Consider the following 18,292-nt stretch of genomic DNA (forward strand, 5'->3'; position numbering starts at 1 on the left):
AAATTCGCAAGTGCTAAATGAAAAACTGGAATCGAGAACTGAAACTAAGAGCCAAGCTAGAAAAAATTGGAACTGACCCAACCCCATGAAACACATGACGATTGTCATTGAATTTCAACTGCATAATTACTACAGATGTCAACAGGATCAGAAAAATGATCCAAAATAATTATTTTATTTTTGAGTAATAAATTTTTCAACCATTTTCAAAGAAAAACAGTAAAAATGTTATCCAATACAATAATGTTAATGCTGTAAATTTTTTGTGCAATAGAAATACTAAATTGACCTAATTTTTTCAAATTTATGCTTCCCTTAAATTCATAGCTCAAAAAAAGAATGTGTACATCTTACTCAGGGGCATATGTTACATGACAATATACAGTAACTCATCAAGATTATTTAAACATGATGCCAATTAAATAAAGTTCATTGAGAAATGTGTGATGCACTTTCTCAGAGAGGAAATAATTCATATTTTGTATTTCCTAGGAAAGGGGATTCTTTCACAGCAATAAACATGAATAACAAACGGCTAATCAAATAAAGTGCCTGTTTGCACTATAGGGAGTCCTATGCTATAATCCCCACTTGCTTGCTTTGTTGTTTGTTGTGGACCCATGTGGGTGAGGGCGTGATTGTTTAAAGTTATTGTTTATGCTGTTGCTGGCCATGAATGGTAGTAGTGAATGGTGAATGTGTCATAGTGTTGGATTGGTCTGGAGCCAACGTTACCCTGAGAAAGCCATCGACAGGAGCCCGACATTCAGTTGAGTGGTGATTTGGATAGTGCGGGACTCCTGGCACATATACAAATACAGTCTATTATTTTATAGTCGTATCCCGTACAGTGCCATTGCCAATTATAATTAAAAAATCTTCAGTCTCATTCTTAATGCATTCAGTTACATAGCGTATATTGTTGGAATAAAGTAAAGTAGGTAAGTGCTAGAGACAAACACCTAAATAAATGATTTTGAGATATAACAAGACCTACACACATTTTTCAAGCAAAAATATGTAGATACATACACATGCTTTGGGCCAGCTGATGTCTTGAGATCATGTACAATGAGGCGAATTACTATCTTCAAATCATTTGATGTGCATCTGAAAGAAAAAGAAAGCAAAAGTTTAGAGACAGTTCCAACATAAACTTTCCATATAGCCTTTGCCCTGGCACATAGTTTAAGCTCTCCACTTTTTTTGCTTTAGAGGTTGGTTCACTAATTATGAATAAATTCATCATTTTTTCCTCTCATGAGTTACCCTAAAATTTTTCTTAACATAATTTCCACAATAACCAAAAATTATTTGAAACTAAGCAATTCAACTTAACACTGTCGTAGGCAGAGAAAAAAATCTTTTATTGAACATAATGAACCAATGCGGGTGGAATCTAAAAATAGTTACAATCGGTCATTGTATATGGGTGCAAGACCCACAAAGTCACCCTGCAGCCCTTCTATTGTACAAGAGAAAGTGATTTCAACATAGCCCTCACTTTTGATGCTATTCAGAGTTTTCAACCCTTTTAGTGCAGCGGGCCGATATATCGGCTCTTATGTAGTACAGTAGAACTTGTTTAGTACGTTTCTGAAGGGACCACAAAAAATGAATGTACTATTTAGGAAAACGTGCTAGCCAGGCAAGTAGATAATAGCCATTGGGGTAATTGCACTCTGTGGAAAAGTCGTCATAGTTACAATTACATTGGGAAGTTCTCGTAGGATCGCCTTCCTGAACTCTTTCCAAAATGAAAATCAAGAAAATGAGCACTGCATTGAAAAAACAGCACCATGTGAATGAAAATCAATGTTTCATGGATTTCCCTTTACATAAAAACGGCATCATTCTCCCGTGATTTGTCATGCACATGTTTTAATAGGACAACTTAAGCGAAGTAATTACTTCTTTCTCACAGCTTACGACGAGAATATGATGATAACTCTGAGTAAATCATTTGGTTGTTTTAAAGCATCATAAAAATTGTAAAAACTTTATTTACCATGTTTAACATTAATCACGGCAACCACCTCGTGCATTCGTTCTTGGAACGAAACCATATATGTTGATTGTAATATCGATTGATATATCAATATTGATATGACAATTGATAATGCACTTAAAGATTATTACAAGCACATTTTTATATTTTACAGATTAAATTAACTTAAAAAACGTTGTCCCATGTAGTCTACTTTCTATTTCTTGTGCCAAAATCAACTATTTTTGCGCTAAGCTTCGCATGGAGATCCAAAGCATCGTCTGCTCCCGCAACACTTGTCAAGCAATGGCGTACATTGAGAAATGCCTTTTGGATGCATTAAGGTTGTAGAAAGAGAGGTGTGGGATGAAAATAAAAAGGTATACATATATGGCTGATAATAATAATATAACTTATGAATTTGAAAGTTTAAACACCTTCAGAAGATATGAAGAAACGACTTGCAGGTTGCGTTATGACAAGTAATTGAACATACTACCCAGGAAAGCAACACTACTTTTAAACATACAAACCCAGTAGTTTTACCTGTATTTTGTTCGGATGGTGCTGGGACCGAGAGAAATTGCTGTGTTATGGAGGAAAATGTGCTTAATAGGAACGTACTAACCAAGTTCCACTGTGCATTATTTAATTTGCTATAACTTATTACATTGATATATTTTATTTCAGTAAATATAAAAATATTACGTCCATATTAGCCAGTTTAACCTCAATAGTAAAAAACCGTTTATGGATTTGTAATAAAATTTGTAAACAGTGATAAGCAGGTTTTATGTTTTCTCAAACATTTTCTTGCGTCATATTATTTATCATGATCCACTAAAAATAATTCAATAACATATCTTTCAAGGATAGTTGCAATGGAGAGGTGTCTCTTATAGTTCGTAAACTTTTTCTTGACGAAGTAGTGACTTCATAAACCACTGTTCCTGAGATTTTGGGTCATAAGGCATTGTAAACATAAGAGGATATTTCTACTCTCTTCCTTACAATTGGTAAAATTAAATTTTAGAGACTCTAACACACCAAAAAAAGGGAAAATAATTACTAGAAACTTCCTTTAAGTTCACGGTCTCTAAATTAGTAGCTGAGGAGGATCACCTAGGGAAGGCAAACTATTTTAATTTTAAATAATTCCTCCACCATTGTTGTTCCCCTGAAATTGTTTTGCATGTAGTAGTTACATTCTTGATGAAAAAGGTATGGAACGAGAATTTTGCTCCATCAGTGACTGGCAAGCAGGAGGCACCATGATGCCATGCAGTGTCTAGGGTGCAGAGGGTCCCTACCCACTAAATAGTCATTGTAGCTAAATGGTCGCAGATATGACAATACCTATTTTTATCCAATGACCCATATCTAGACAAATTCTAATGGAAAAGACAATATCTTTTGACAAGTTTTGCATTTTTAGACTTTCAGCCTATCTCCCTATAAAAGGTCATGGAGTGAGGGTCAACAGTTGACCTAGGGGTCTCTAATGTTTAGAGTTTTATTTTGTGTTTTTTCCCATGTGCAAAATAAAAAAAAATCAATTTCCTCAATTTGAATTAAGGCTCATGCATTTGCACCAATCCCCTACATTCACATTACTTAAATTTATCAATGAAAAAATTAAACGTGGGGCAGGAGATTACAATACTCACTTCTTTGCCACTTTCGTTAAAAGGTGCAGCTGTTCTTCCTCTTTAGTAAGTTTGGATAGGTCTTCCAACCATTCATCAACCTGGAGGATTAAAAAAAAAATTTCAGACCAATGGTTAAGAGATACCAGGTTCCCCATTGTTACCCACAACTTACTCATGGAATAAATATAACATGTTTACATATAATACAAAAAAAGCAGCCACTAGCTGAGATAAATGCCTTTTTGAAAAATATTCAACGAATTAGACCCTTTACTAATAATATTAATCCATTCCAGAGGGACGATTATTCAGGAAATACAATTGTAGGTTGAATAGGGTAGTTTCTTTCATCAAAGAAAACGAAAGGCATTGATTGCTATTCATTACCCACCATCAGTGTATTCATAATATACAAATTATTTGGTTTTAGAAATACCGGTTTAGACGAATGGCAATGGTCAATTTTATCCTTATTTGAAAAAGACCAGATTGGCGCCCATGCCATGCCACTCCACATGACGTCACAGGGACCTAGTTTCTATGCGAGTAGATAGGAGTTTTACATCGTCTGAGATTACCAATACATGCATGAGGCACAGAGCTCAGGGAAACGTCTCTTAATAATCACCCATTAAAACTGGCTAAGGTTGGAAAGTTTTCTTCGTTTGATAAGGTATTAATAATCCTTATTTAAGCCAAGTGCTACCAGCTAGCAGGGTACTCTGCTACCTGCTAGCATCCTGCGTCGTATCAGCGCTCAAAGTCTCGCCCCAAGGTCTCCTCACTTGTGGCAGTGGGAACCATAACGATGTCACACGGGCTTTTCCCAGCATTCATACCGCCGTCGCATTTTCGCACGCTTGAAAATTTTCACTTTTCATTTAATCGCTAAAAATAGATATGTATCGTCATTTAAAAATGTAAAAGCGTGAAATACGTATTCCACTAGTAATAATCTTTCGATTTAGGCAATAAAAAAATAATAGGAAACCACCCTATTGGAAATATTTCTGGATGATGAATCAGTTTAAAGAGCATCAGCACATGTTAGGTTGCTATTTTATAAAATGTGTTTTGTATAAAAATAAGGTTTAAAATTACACAATTGATGACATATTGTGCAATGATAAACAAAATCGGTGAAATTTTAACAGCATACACAAAATCAGACCAGATTGTAAGCCAAATCCACCGTAAGTCAAATCCATCAAAAAGTCGGGAGCTAGAGCACACAGAAGTCGTACTGCCATCTCTCTGAGGAGGCAATGTTTCCAGCATAGAATAATTTTTCCTATCATCTCCAAGAATAACAAGAAGGGTAAAGAAGGATGGGTGGAGCAAAACCAGGCATTACTTTAACACCGACAAAAGTAATCAGGAAACAATAGCTTACATACCATATCTCAGCACATACCAGATGGAATATGCTCCTTTGAGTTCCCCAAAAGCACTCCAAAAGTGATCAAGCCTCTTTCGAGAAATCTAAGATTTGAACTTAAACATTAGGGGTGCTAAGACAATGCACCTGCCACAACATTAATTCAACACTTCACATATTAAGAAAAATGTCTACCCTAGGACATAATTGAGAATAACCAAAACCAGGGGGGAAAATTTTTGAAAAACAGGTTACTAAGTAGAGGGTTTTAAACTAATTTTTACACTTTTCATAATCGAAAAAACTTCATTTTTTAAAGAAATATTTTTTAAATTCATGATTTTTCAATATTTTATTTTCTTTTATGAAGGAAAATAATTGTTTTTTCATATTTCGGGGGGGTCCGGATCCCCCAGACCCTCCCCCTGGCTACGCCACTGCCTGGATCCAAATCATACCTCCATTTCATGAAAAATATTAGAAGAATACCTCATACATACGTCTTGCATTGTCACTTTACTCTTCTTGGCAGGGGGACATTTTGTGCTCTCCTCAAAAAATTCTCGGATGGTTTCAGACACATCACCTTTCTCCAAATCTTCTAGCATGTCATCCATAGAGCAGCCAAATATCTAATATCAGAGGAAGAAAAATTAATAAAGCAAAATTAAATAAATAACATCACAGCATGATGAACTCAAACAAAAAGGTTAGATTTATAGCTCAAGAATGATACGAATTTACAGCAAACAGATTAATTTTAATACATAGCTTTATTTCTCCAAACAATGGACAAGGAACACCTTGAATTATAAACACCATTAAAACCTTTTTCTCTTTAAATTACTCGGCAGTTAGGTGAGATTTCCTCAATAAAAAAAACGAGCTAAGGCCAATAGCATAGAAGAAAAGTGACATATCCAAGACCAATGCCACAAATCTACTAAAAATAATTTAAACCAAGCATATTCTACCAATTCAATTTCTACACAAAACACTAGGGCAAGTAGGGCAAAATAAAAAAATAATATCAAGAATTAAATTGTAATATGATGGATAAAGAAAGACTTAGATTGATACACGGCCAAGAAATTGAGAACAGCTTTGGACAGCCACTAATGAGGATGGGGAACATATGTATATGCATCTCAACTCGCTCCATGAGGAATTCACACTCGCTTGCAGACTAAGACTTGTGCGAATACCATCATAAGAATTATGTACTTTGCTGGTCAAATTCCCTTTCTTAATGAGTGGTCTACTCCTTTTCTACCACAACAAAGAATAATCCCTCTCTTCTAAATTCCACAAATTCTAAAAAGAATTTGTGATTTTCCGATGCAGCAGATTAGCGAATTTAGCGTCCATTCGGGACTTAGAAAAATTTTGGCTCCAGGGTGGAAAGATTTTTGTGTCAGGGATTATACAGGTAAGCGTAATATATTCAAATCTTGGCTACCTTGCTAAATAACTTGATCAGCTGTTTATTGTGCAGGTTGTATACTCTCTTCACAGCCATAGGTAATAGCAACCGAAACAACAGGTACACATCTCCTTTGTAGCTATCTGAAAAAAAGTGAGAGTGCTAAATTAAGTTAAAAGATAATAGTTTGCAAACTGTCACCCGATCAACATTTATCAGTTAAGTAGAAAAATGGAATTTAAAAATACCCAAGTGGTGTGACTTAAATATTGCTATCATGGTGAGCAATGATAGGTGGAATAAGACTACTCAATATCAGGATTAGTACATGAAAATGGGCTCGTTCACCAATTTTTTTGTAGATTACAATAGAGTTTGAAAAAAAAGAGACCAGTATTTTTCCTTTTTTGATCCGTTGCCAATTTCTCTAGCTATTACCAGCAAAATACCAATGGGGACCCCATTTGCTAAAAAGTTCATAACATCACTGACTCTTAATGAACTGGTCACCACTTATGCATTACTTCTTGGCCTCATCAATGCATCTCATGAAGTTCACTGCCACAAACACTCTTATGAGTGATTCTTTCCATCAAAGATTGGATCTCTGTGAATAAATTAATGGACCAGAACTTAAATGTAATCTCTAACTAATGAAAAGCAGATGGCAACTTTTACAATTTTTCATTTTCAAGCTATGACATAAAGGCTGCAAGAGGACGACTTTTCTATTTATTACTTGTCTTCCAATTCAATCTACCAAACTATATCATTAAATTGCAAAATCGGATCTGAGTGAAACACCCCATGCAGCCCTGGGGTAGATGATTCTTACTCCAAATTAATATTAGCATGACAATAATGATTGAGGAGCCAACACTGCTAAGAATTTACAGCTTGTACCATGAAGTTATTTCATTAATTTTTTGTATCATTCTATGAAATATTGGATTTCATTGCAATATAATAAGTATATTCAGGCCTATATCATTAAAAAATAATTATGTTATGATTTGAAGACCTTCAAATCAATATAAATTCACAATTCCTAACATGGTACATAATTTCATTATGATACAGTAGAAGATTCATTCAAAATGGATGCCAAAATTTTGGTAACTAATCATTTTTAGCTTCCATGGAGGATGGGATGAAATTTATCGATACATTGTAAATGTGTGCCATTCATTGGAAAGCTCAGAGATGAGAAACAATCTATCTAGACTTATAGACCGAGCACATGAGTGTCATTTGATAAGAAAATCTGATTTTTTCAAACCAATTTGGAATGTATTCGAATCATATTCAACGATATGACCTTCCATATGGTGGGGAAGCATGGGGTTGAAATCCAATTTTAGATATTTAGGCATATATACTTATTTAGAAATATAATATATAAGCAGATAGGTGCCATTACGACGATGTGGAAAATTACAAAGATGCACTTTATCAGTAACTTTTATTTTGCTTTCAATTTGATACAGCCGAAATAAAATTATATCAAATTCCCCATGCTGGTAATGGGCAAATGCGATATCTCTGCAGATCCCTAAGCTGCGAATAGTGATGGCAGTTAAAATAAAAAAAATAAAATTTTTGTTCATCAAAAATATAAAATTTTGCAGGATCATTGATGATTGCTCTCTTTAAAAAAGCCACCATCAAGTGATATTGAACATGCGCCGCGAATAAGACCACTTGTTAAATGAAAGACGAATCCCCGAATATAACTCCTGATTTATTCTGATGACCACTATATTCGCCGAAGCGAGCTATTGAGAACGCGCTCCTTGCAATGAGACAGACAAGCGCGCCAATCGAAATAAAAAGAGAAATGAAACCAGACGTCTCGCGTTCAGGATATAACCAGATTGAAGAAGAAAAAGCGGGCAGCTGGAGTTTTCGCGTGTGTCGGCCTCACTCGCCGTCAACGGATCGGCGAACGGCAACAATTAACTGCGCGCCAAACCCCATCCCACGCGTTTCATTGGTCTCCTCCGCATGTCAATTTCCCGCCTTTTGCCGCACGGCTTCAACCCATGGTGATGTGGCCGTTAACTCGATGTCAATTCTAACTCATTGCCTTCTTTTTATTCAAAGGCCACTCGCAGACGACTCGGCGCCGCGCAGAGTGACAGGGAAAACTTCTGTCTGATTAACAGAAGGATTCGAAGTCGATAGACTCCTAGTGGCATTTAAAGTGACTTTCAAGAAGGTAGAAGTAAGTATGCGTAAAAAGATTTTTTTCAATAACACCTGTAACGTGGGTAGAAAAATGATACGTAAGAGTGAAGAAGAGAGACAGAGCATTGATATCAGGTAGTGAACACCGAAAAAGAGTGCTAGAGAGTAATTTTTTTCAAGATTTTTGAACATTTATGAAAGTTTACATCAATTGAATATTAAGTGATTCCACTTTTTAGGATAAATATTAAGGTTACGCTCTTCAAAATGCAAGACAGTCTCGCTGAGCCAGTCAGATCAAAATAGAGTAATCAATTATTTATAATAAATATTTTCTGGCATAGAACATCAGGCCCGTAAACAGGATGGGGCATAAGGTACAAAATCTCAGTAATCAAAATTATATTTAAAAAATAAAGAAAAGCCTATTTTGTTTATACCTATGACGTTGGAGTCCCGGTATGGGGCAAGACCTACATTTCCAAATATGACTTTTACTAGGATAAAATTAAGAGAAATGCGTATTTAGAAAGAACTGTTGAGGGATCGAAGCTCAAATGAAAGGGAAAAGTTGGACGTGTGCATTCTGTACAACAGTATTATTCAGAAGTATACCAATACTTCTGAATAATACTGCTGAAGACCCCAGGTACCAAAAGGTAATAAAAATTAGGTCCTGGTTCCGCCACGGGGCCCGGCTGGGCTAATGTTAACCCTGACCTATATTGACGACTTTTAGGCAACGAAAACTGAGGAAACTGGACCATAAATATGGATAATACCACATCAAATGCGAGCAGGAGATGATGAATCACAACAGGATTTCCATTGCATTGACATAATAACTCTGCTCTCCGTCACTGACGATATGATAAAATTGGCACCACGGCGTCTAGTCTACTGGACTCGACGCGACGGCAAAGTTGAGAACTGAAGCCAATACCATCAGGCATAGCCGTCATGTCTAATATTCTTGTTTAGAATTTAGTGTAATTATCTAGATTTAGTCTAATTTTAAGTTTCTCTTTCTCGCGAACAAATCACTACACCGACAAGGATACACGCACGCCATTTACTGTATTTATTTGTTAACTGGCTGGTTAGGGTGAGAAATATCTCACCGGTACAGCTGTCAAGTTCGCGCCTACGGCGCGGCCATTCATGTGGAAAACTCAGTAAATACAGAATTATTGCATGACAAACTTGTCCCACTTTTTTTGGGTAACAGTAGTCGTCATAAGTATCCATTTCAAAATCATTTATCAACTGGGCAATTTTGACTGCTTAGTTTTAATATACTCTCAAATAATAAATATTTACCATCATTACAGCTGATTTCATCTCATTTATAAAGAGACATTTATATCTTATAAAGTCGCAAAATTCAACTCAAACATTTATCGCACACCCCTATTTACTCTTCAGCGCAATAGGTAGCCGTAATATAGCAAAAGTCAGACCAATTTAAAATGAATAGGGTAGAAATTCTCTGTTGCGCTACAAAAATAGCCTTTCAGATAGATACTACATTCACTAATAAAAGGAAACCAATTACTATGAATTCGTCTTAACTACACGGCATTCTTCCCCAACAGGGGCGTAGACATTGGTGGTCCAGTGCGACTGAAGCCCCTATGGTCCCAGATATAGTGATGAAAAGGAAATTAAATAAATTCACTTCACAATAAATATGTAATATAATTCATTAACACACCAATTCGAAACAAACTTACGCGCTTTTTATGCAATGATGCGACGCACAGTGGTCCGGATCCGGAAAAAGGTGGACAAAAATAATTTTTTCGACTTTCTTGAAACTCACTTAGACTATAGAAGTTATGTAGTAATATGTCTGGGTTATCACCTTTCATGCTTACTTTTTATAAAAAAAGTTGCTCGCTTAGATATATTGCGTCAAAGTAGCACTATTTCTAATGGAAACTTGATTTATCCGTTTTTTCGAAAATTACGCATTTTAGATCTATTTTTGGCTTTACGCCGCCGATTATATTCGTAAACTAACTTTGAACTGTAGTAATATAGACATTTCACTGTCATAAAATATATATTTCAACCTTATAGAGATGTTGATGATTGCTCTAGCATTATTTGAAGGGGAGTAATTTTTTCGGAAAAATTCGCATAAATGTTGAGTTATAAAAAAAGTGACGTCGATTTGCGCGAATTCGGCTTTGGTGACAATAAAGTACAGTATTATAAAGATATTAGTAAAGACATCAGCTGCAAATCTGTGCGAGTCAGCGAATAACAACGATTTATGTTCCTAGCCGCGGTAGACGTGAGCGTCGACACGCTAGCATCAGCGCAGTGTAGGCACATGGCAAAATGTGTCTCCCAATGTTTCATGGGCCAGAATCACAAAAATAAGAATTTTAGCATTTTAAAACCTATTTTATACTTTGTAATCATCCAAACTTTATTTTTGTGTGGACCAATAGAATAATTTCGGAACAATTTGAATTAGGTTAAGCGCAGTTGGGACGCTGGGAGAGGAGATAAAATATTTTCGTCGATCGCTTCTCAGAACGACTTCAATCGCGATTTGGTAATAGATTGAAGTAAATACGACAGGCTACATGCACTGCTACCGGGAAAACCCACAACCGCCTTCCCTTTCTTTCAATCCGAAGTGGCAAGAGACCCGTTATCCGAACACGTGTCGGACCTCAGGGAAGTGGGAAGGGGTCTTTAGTCGGGACATTTTGCCATCTTTTGTCATTGCCACTTGGCGCACCACCCAACTTGAGTTTATTGCTTTTCTAGGGGCGGTCTGGCTTGCAAGTGAAGCTGCACGTGTTAATAGATGAGGTCTTTACCCTCCACCCGCTTCCTTTTGGACGGATTTTATTGCAGGTCCACCGCTAGTATGTATTTTCGCTCAAATCAAAATATATCACATTTTCTTTACGGGGTCCAACCCTACCCCAACAAGTTATCCAGGGGAATACCCAAGGTTCTTAGAGTACCGTCTAAGAACCTTGGGGAATACCCACATTTCCATTGGTAAAGATTACTCCTCTTTTTAACCCCATCCAAATTTCGGTCGAAACATTTTGGTACCCTTCAGTTTCAACTTTTCTGTCGATGTGAACACATATCCATCACTAATTGCGAAGTCCTATTTTGGCTACAGTTTTTGTGATTTACAGTGATCTCGCAAAGAAGTTATAGTGTTGTGATAACTAAAAAAATTGTGATTAAGTGATTTATTAGTTCCTGACAACCACATAAATAAGGATTATGGAGCAGGTATACTATGTTTCATTTATTTCCGTTTCTTGTTTCCGTTTTTTTTAATTGGTCTGAGACGAGGCACCGCTCTAATTTTTCATATTTTCCCTTCTAATTGATATTTAAACTTTCTAGAAAGAAGACTGTTGTGTAGCTTTTTGCAAGCCTGTGTTTTTTATTGTTGACTGTCAACAATGTCATGGGGATTTACGCGGCGTAAACTGCACGAAAAAATGCTGGAGAAAAAAAGAGAAAACCATGGATGCTCGAAAAAGGAATTTGAATGCATATCTCGAGAGTTGTTTCAGATTACACGGAGACGAGGAGGCAAAACTAGAGCTTAATAATTTTTTAAAGATGAATTTTTTCTTATTCCAACGAGAGAAGATGGCGAGCTAGTTCGCGATCAAACTCTTCTTTTTTGAAGAGGAATTGCACTTGGTTGGACAAAATTGTTGATTTCCCTGATGTTGTATTTCGCAACCTTCAAAGCACCTCAGGTTCGTATTTTCCTTTTATTCTAATGGTGATATGGGGTACCCTGGGATATTGTTCTAGTCGTCTTATTTTTTAATAGGTACCTACGAATTTAAAAAGAGAATGGGCCTTTTAGTTGATGTGCCGAAGCCAAAATATGGTACATCCAGTGATGGAAACTCAGCTAGGCGCTTCTTCAAAAATTCTCGCCTATCGGCTGAAATTACAGGCGAGGGTCAATATTTTTGAATGCTTTCTTTTCATTGTTGCAATATAACATCTTTTTATTATTGCTTTATGCAGTACTTTTCACATGAAATAGCATAGTTAATAAATTTTCAGGAGTAGAGGAAGAGTTAATCTTTCAATTCTCAACAACTTTAAGGTCTTTGTCTTGCGGATTTTTGATTGATTCAGTAAAATTTAAAAAGTTTTGTATGGATACAGTGGAAAATTTTGTGAGACATTATGGTTGGTTTTACATGCCACCCACTGTGCACAAAGTGTTAATACATGGTGCAGATGTCATCGAGTCGGCTCTTCTTCATATTGGAGAACTGTCGGAGGAGGCCCAGGAATCTCGTAATAAAGACATTAGAATATATCGCGAGCATCACGCGAGAAAAATATCTCGACTTCACACTAATGAGGGTATTTTCTGGAGACTGATCCTAATATCGGATCCTTTTATTGGCACATTAGGAACTGAACTAAACAAATGCCGGGGCCTTAAAGATCTTCCGCAGGAGGTTCGTGATCTCTTCGTCTTGCAAGAGTCTCAACATTCTTCAAGTGAATGAGAAGAGGAGGATGGGTAGGATTCAGAAGAATCTGATGCTGAACAATTATAATACATAATTGTACATTTATGAGGAATTAACCATGCTTTTATGAGAATAAAAGAGTCACTTAAATACTATTTTGACACTTATTTAGTAATTACTTTTTAGTCCACACAGAAGAATCTCACGAAATCTGGAAATCGCACCTCTTTAACGTAAGTCAATGCACCCAAATACCCTACTTTTAGTCGTTTTTTTTGTTTATTGACTAATTTGAAAGATCATTAACTCATTCTATACAACTAATTATCATTTATTTTCATATTTTATCATGATTACCGTTTATCTATGCGGCCAGCGATACAATTAGCCAGTTAATAAGTAAAAATTCCACGATATCGCATGAAATAATAGTTTTTTCGTAAAAATAACTGCAGAAATGAAAATAGCTCGCCAAAAAACATGTAGGGAGCAATTTTTAAAGACATCCAACGAAAATATGATTTTGTCCAACTTTTTCGCGATCCGGACCACTGTGCGACGCGAGCTCAAAAAATATTAAGATATAATCTAGTCTCATCAACCTCCTAAGCCGTCTTTCCATTCGCGGCATGACGTGCAAGCATAGCTTTTCCGGTGAAATACAGCAGACTAGATGGTAAATTAATTCACATGAAGTAGTATGCAAAAAGCCTCAGAATTAAGCAATTGTTAACAAAAAATCACAATTTTCAAATAATGAGCTAATACTAGAAATACAAGACGATTACTTTCATACGACGCCCAGAGTCCTCTGGATTGTCGATAATACACTACATAGTTAATATGCCGATAATACAGTACACTACGTACACTAAAACCCTATGAGAGAGTAGAGTAGAGAACTGCCATCCAGAGGACTCTGACGACGCCATTCTCGTAGCGCCACGGCCCACGATTCTGGCAGTAGGTGTCGCTGTCTGTCGCCAACGGGCGCCTTCGTAGAAAGAACACACGAAAAACAATGATCACGAAATATTCACGCTGACTCCGGAGATATTTTACGGAAGCAAATTCCAGGAAGGCCCATCAAAAGTTATGGCCCTTCCTGGATATCAACGGCGCGGCGGCAGTTACGAAATACACATGAGTAACTTGTAATTTTCCGTCCATTAATCACGCCCAATTCTTTTAGGGTGTCCAAACAGGCGACTTCGTAAGAGAAGCGAACGAAAGAATAAATGATAACAAAATATTAAAGTTGACTCCGGAGATATTGCATTTTAAAAGCTAGAAACTAATTCACTTGTCGGGTGATTGAGACAAGTCCGCAGCCCAAACTTTAAGGGTTAAGGATCTGAAATTTTCGGTTGTGAAAATAAAAAAAATATTCATCGGGAGGAAAAATCTGAAAGCTGAAAAAAGGTCGACTAGTTCTTGACATGCATCGTCCATAATTAACTTGGGTGCCTTATGGAACAAAAATGTTTTCGTTAAAGTTAAATTTTGGAAAAAAAATTGAAACATGTCTGACAATGAGTATATTTTGAAAATCGATAATTATTTTCTTATGGCATTAACCTGTTTTTTTTTCATTTTGCATCAAAGGGTCTTCAACAGTGATGAGCTCATATCAACGGCGCGGCGGCAGATACGAAACAAGCATAAGTAACTAAGTGATTTTTCGCCCATTAATCATGGATAATTCTTTAAGGGCGTCACATGAGGCGACTTCGTTGGAGGGGCTAACTAAAAAATAATTGGCAACGAAATGTTGAAGTTGACTCCGGAGATATTTTACATCAAATATACATCTACAAATACCATGCGAGCCACCTCTAGGCTGTTTGGCAGGGGGTGATCAATCACTAGCATGCGGGAATGCAAGAGAATTACCACATGCACACCATACGGTCACAAAAATGTTACGCGTACTAGAAAATTATACTTCCACATTCACGCAAGGGCAAAACTTGGCAACTACCGTGAACCGGGACAACTCTTTCAAGTGGGACAACTTTGCCAGGTTTTGAAAAAATATTATGTTTGGTGCTCTACTAAGTTTCCTAATTATCCAAGAAAGGGCTTAAGTTTTCATCACACCGAAAAGATATTGAATGATAGCCTTTCCACACACTTTTAGTCCTACGAGATTTTTGCAGGTCTTTATTAGTGTTTTGTTTTCGTCGCGCCAAACTGAATATTTTGGTAGGTATTTTTGGGTCTCGCCCTGCCCATTTTTTCAAACGAAAGTAAAAACTTCTGGTATCATTCAATAGAGCATATAATTTACTTTCAGAATCGCTTTAAATGGTAAAATGTATGTTGTACTCAGGTTTAATAATATAACTTGGCAATGTTGCACCAGGAAGCGTGGTGGAAATGGGACAACTTTGCCAACTGACAATATTGCTATTTTTCATATTCTAGTACACTTTTTCCTAAGTGTTTTTTTTCATATTCGTTTTATAGACCGTTCAGATTCCAAGACGCTTTAATACCAAGTTGGGAGGCCGCAGGTATCAAAATTATGATGACACTACGCTGCAACTTGCTGTCACTGCAGTGATTAATAATGAAATGGGCAGTGGAAAAGCAGCCCTGAAATATAATATTCCACATAGGACAACTGACAGTAAGGTGAAGTGTCGCCATTCAAAGAATCCAGGGCGCCAGACGGCATTGAGCAAGGATAAGGAAGAAGAGATCGTCGAACATGTGCTTTTTTATGCTGACCGGGGAATGCCTTTTAATGCCATTGATTGATGATTGATTCGTTTTGTGTTCTTACACCATCGTCCAATCATATATGACAACCTTTTGATGTTTCAGTCTTCGCTCCTTGTAGTAAATAAATGGAGAGCCATACTGACATACTATACATTGTGGAACTACTAGCTATAAAACTCTCTAAAATAGAGCATTTCCAACACTTTTGGCAAAAATTCTCAGTGATTTGGATGAAGGAGGTAAAATGAGCTCAAACCTCATATCAGGATTCGAGAAATATGGCATCGTGCCACTCAATCCCAAAGAAGTTTAGTCTTGAATTCCGGATGCATAGAAAACTGATCGTAATGACACTCCTACAAGAGTAAGTGATTCATTTTTGAATTATCATCAAGCCTGTCACCGTAACCCAAACAAAAGTTCGCCATAGAGAAGAAGACTAAAATTAATGTGGACCCAGGAGAAACCATGGAAAAAACACACTTGATCACTTCCAAGCACCTTCACACATCATATTGGGGGAACTTTTAAATAGAAGAAAAATTAGGGGAATAACCATAGTATGTTCAGTGTTTTGAGTATCTGTGTGTACCATTCTATATTTAAGAGTTTTCTAAGTTAGAATTATTTATTCCATTGTTTTATTGAGGTTTCCGCTGGATATAACTCCGTTGGCAAAGTTGCCCCAGTTCCAGAGAATCTTTGTCAACTATGTTTTCAATTTTTTTAAAGTATAAACATTTACTTAAGTTGTGATTTTTTCACACATTTTGAAAGTAGATACCAAGAGTAATGGCTGATAATGGTTTTAAATCATTGTCGTACATGAACTTACAAGAATACAGTTGAAAAAGAAAAAAAAGTGGCAAAGTTGTCCCGGTTTACGGTACTCAAGAAGGCAATGTGCCTATGAAGCTAGAACATGCAGAGCATGCTATTAGAAACACTAGGACAATTAAGAAACGCATTAAGGAATACAATTTTACCTAGTCTTTCAGCTAGAAGGCTACACTACAACTCAACTAACCTATTTTCAAGTCCTGATGCTGCCGTTATAGTCTCTTATCGATTGCGGAAAAAACGGAATTCTGATTCTTTAAAATGGCCATTAATGTGCTCACTTCAACGGCGTCAAAAAAAGTTATAAAAATACGCATGAGCAACTTAGTGATTTTCCAAAGTTTCCAAGCAGGCATTCGCGGAGATTATGACGGTAGGCTGCGATTCTTCCTGGTTTCCTTCCGCATTTATCCAATTTACTGGACAATATTTTGCCAACGTTCCACTGAAGTGGACCTGAGGAAGCCAACCGGAATGTTGGCGAAATATTATCCAGTAAATTGGATAAACGCGGAAAGAAACCCGGAAGAATCGCTACCTTGGGAATTTTCCGTCCAATAATCACGGACAATTATTTCACGGTGTTCCAATCGGCGACTTAGTTGGAGGGGCAAAAGAAAAAAAATTAATCACGAAATATTCAAGTTGACTCCGGAGACATTTCACTCCAGCATCCAAGAATTACGTATGCGACGTACACAAAGGAGAGCTTTGTCCGTAAGTGCAAGCGACATCAATTGCTGGGCACCGCTGATGAGCAGCTGTTACTAATACACGCTAGGGAGGCAGCAGTCGCCTTTTCATGTGAACCATCACGGTGGCCTTCCGCTCATCCGGTTGCGTAAAATCGTCGACGCGAGCTGGAAAAGCGAGGAGTCGTCTTGTCTCAATCAGCTCGTCGTCGACGCCATTAATGAAGCGCGCCTCTTTCGAACCAATGGACCGGACTTTTTTGGCGCGCACATGACTCATTTGGCGGCTTGACCCTCACGGTCCGGGTCCACGGGAGCAACCGAACCTTAAGAGACAGACTTGCTCACTGGGGACGGATCAGGAGTCATTTGCCAAGGGGTCCGGTTGAGGGTTCATATTCAGAGGAAAAGGTGTAGCCAGGATTTTGAAATGGGACGTTTTCCGGAGATTTCGGGCAACTTCCGAGGTGTATGGAAAAAACCTCAGGGCAAAGGGGGGTCCTACCCACGGAAAATTTTGGCATTTTTGATGTTGAAAACGTGATTCTTAGGGCTAAAGAAACAGTAATTTTGTAATAGTATTTATTAAAACATTTTATTGAGGCCATCTTACACGTTTTTGGCGCCTCTTTAAAGGGCTGAAATAGGGTGGGGAGTTGTAACCTGGAAAACACCCCCCGGTACAACGTTCGTTCGGGGGCACGGGATGCACATGACGGAGCCGTGAAATAAAGGGTAGAGAAAACTTGAGTCACGAAATTTAAACCCTGGATAGGTGACGCCGATATGAACCAAAATTACTAACGATTAGAGATGCGTGAAAATCGCAAATGCGATGTAGATGCGATGTGCGCAAATAAATGCGATATAGATGCGATGACTGGAATTTTATGATATTTTTACGCAAATTTGCCTT

General features: G+C 37.2%; 1 protein-coding gene across 1 annotated transcript in view; it reads right to left on the reverse strand.

The window, feature by feature from the left end:
* LOC124159105 (DNA ligase 3) overlaps nucleotides 1-18,292 on the reverse strand; it is a 203,857-nt gene that overhangs the window by 49,458 nt on the left and 136,107 nt on the right. The window contains exons 5-8 of the mRNA XM_046534655.1: nucleotides 6,474-6,580; nucleotides 5,515-5,646; nucleotides 3,655-3,734; nucleotides 1,033-1,110 (exon numbers count right to left, since the gene is read on the reverse strand). Coding sequence (XP_046390611.1) covers nucleotides 1,033-1,110; nucleotides 3,655-3,734; nucleotides 5,515-5,646; nucleotides 6,474-6,580 — 397 coding nt within the window. The remainder of the gene's footprint in view (nucleotides 1-1,032; nucleotides 1,111-3,654; nucleotides 3,735-5,514; nucleotides 5,647-6,473; nucleotides 6,581-18,292) is intronic.

The sequence above is a fragment of the Ischnura elegans genome, chromosome 5 (genome assembly GCF_921293095.1).
Source record: "Ischnura elegans chromosome 5, ioIscEleg1.1, whole genome shotgun sequence".
NCBI lineage: Eukaryota > Metazoa > Arthropoda > Insecta > Odonata > Coenagrionidae > Ischnura > Ischnura elegans.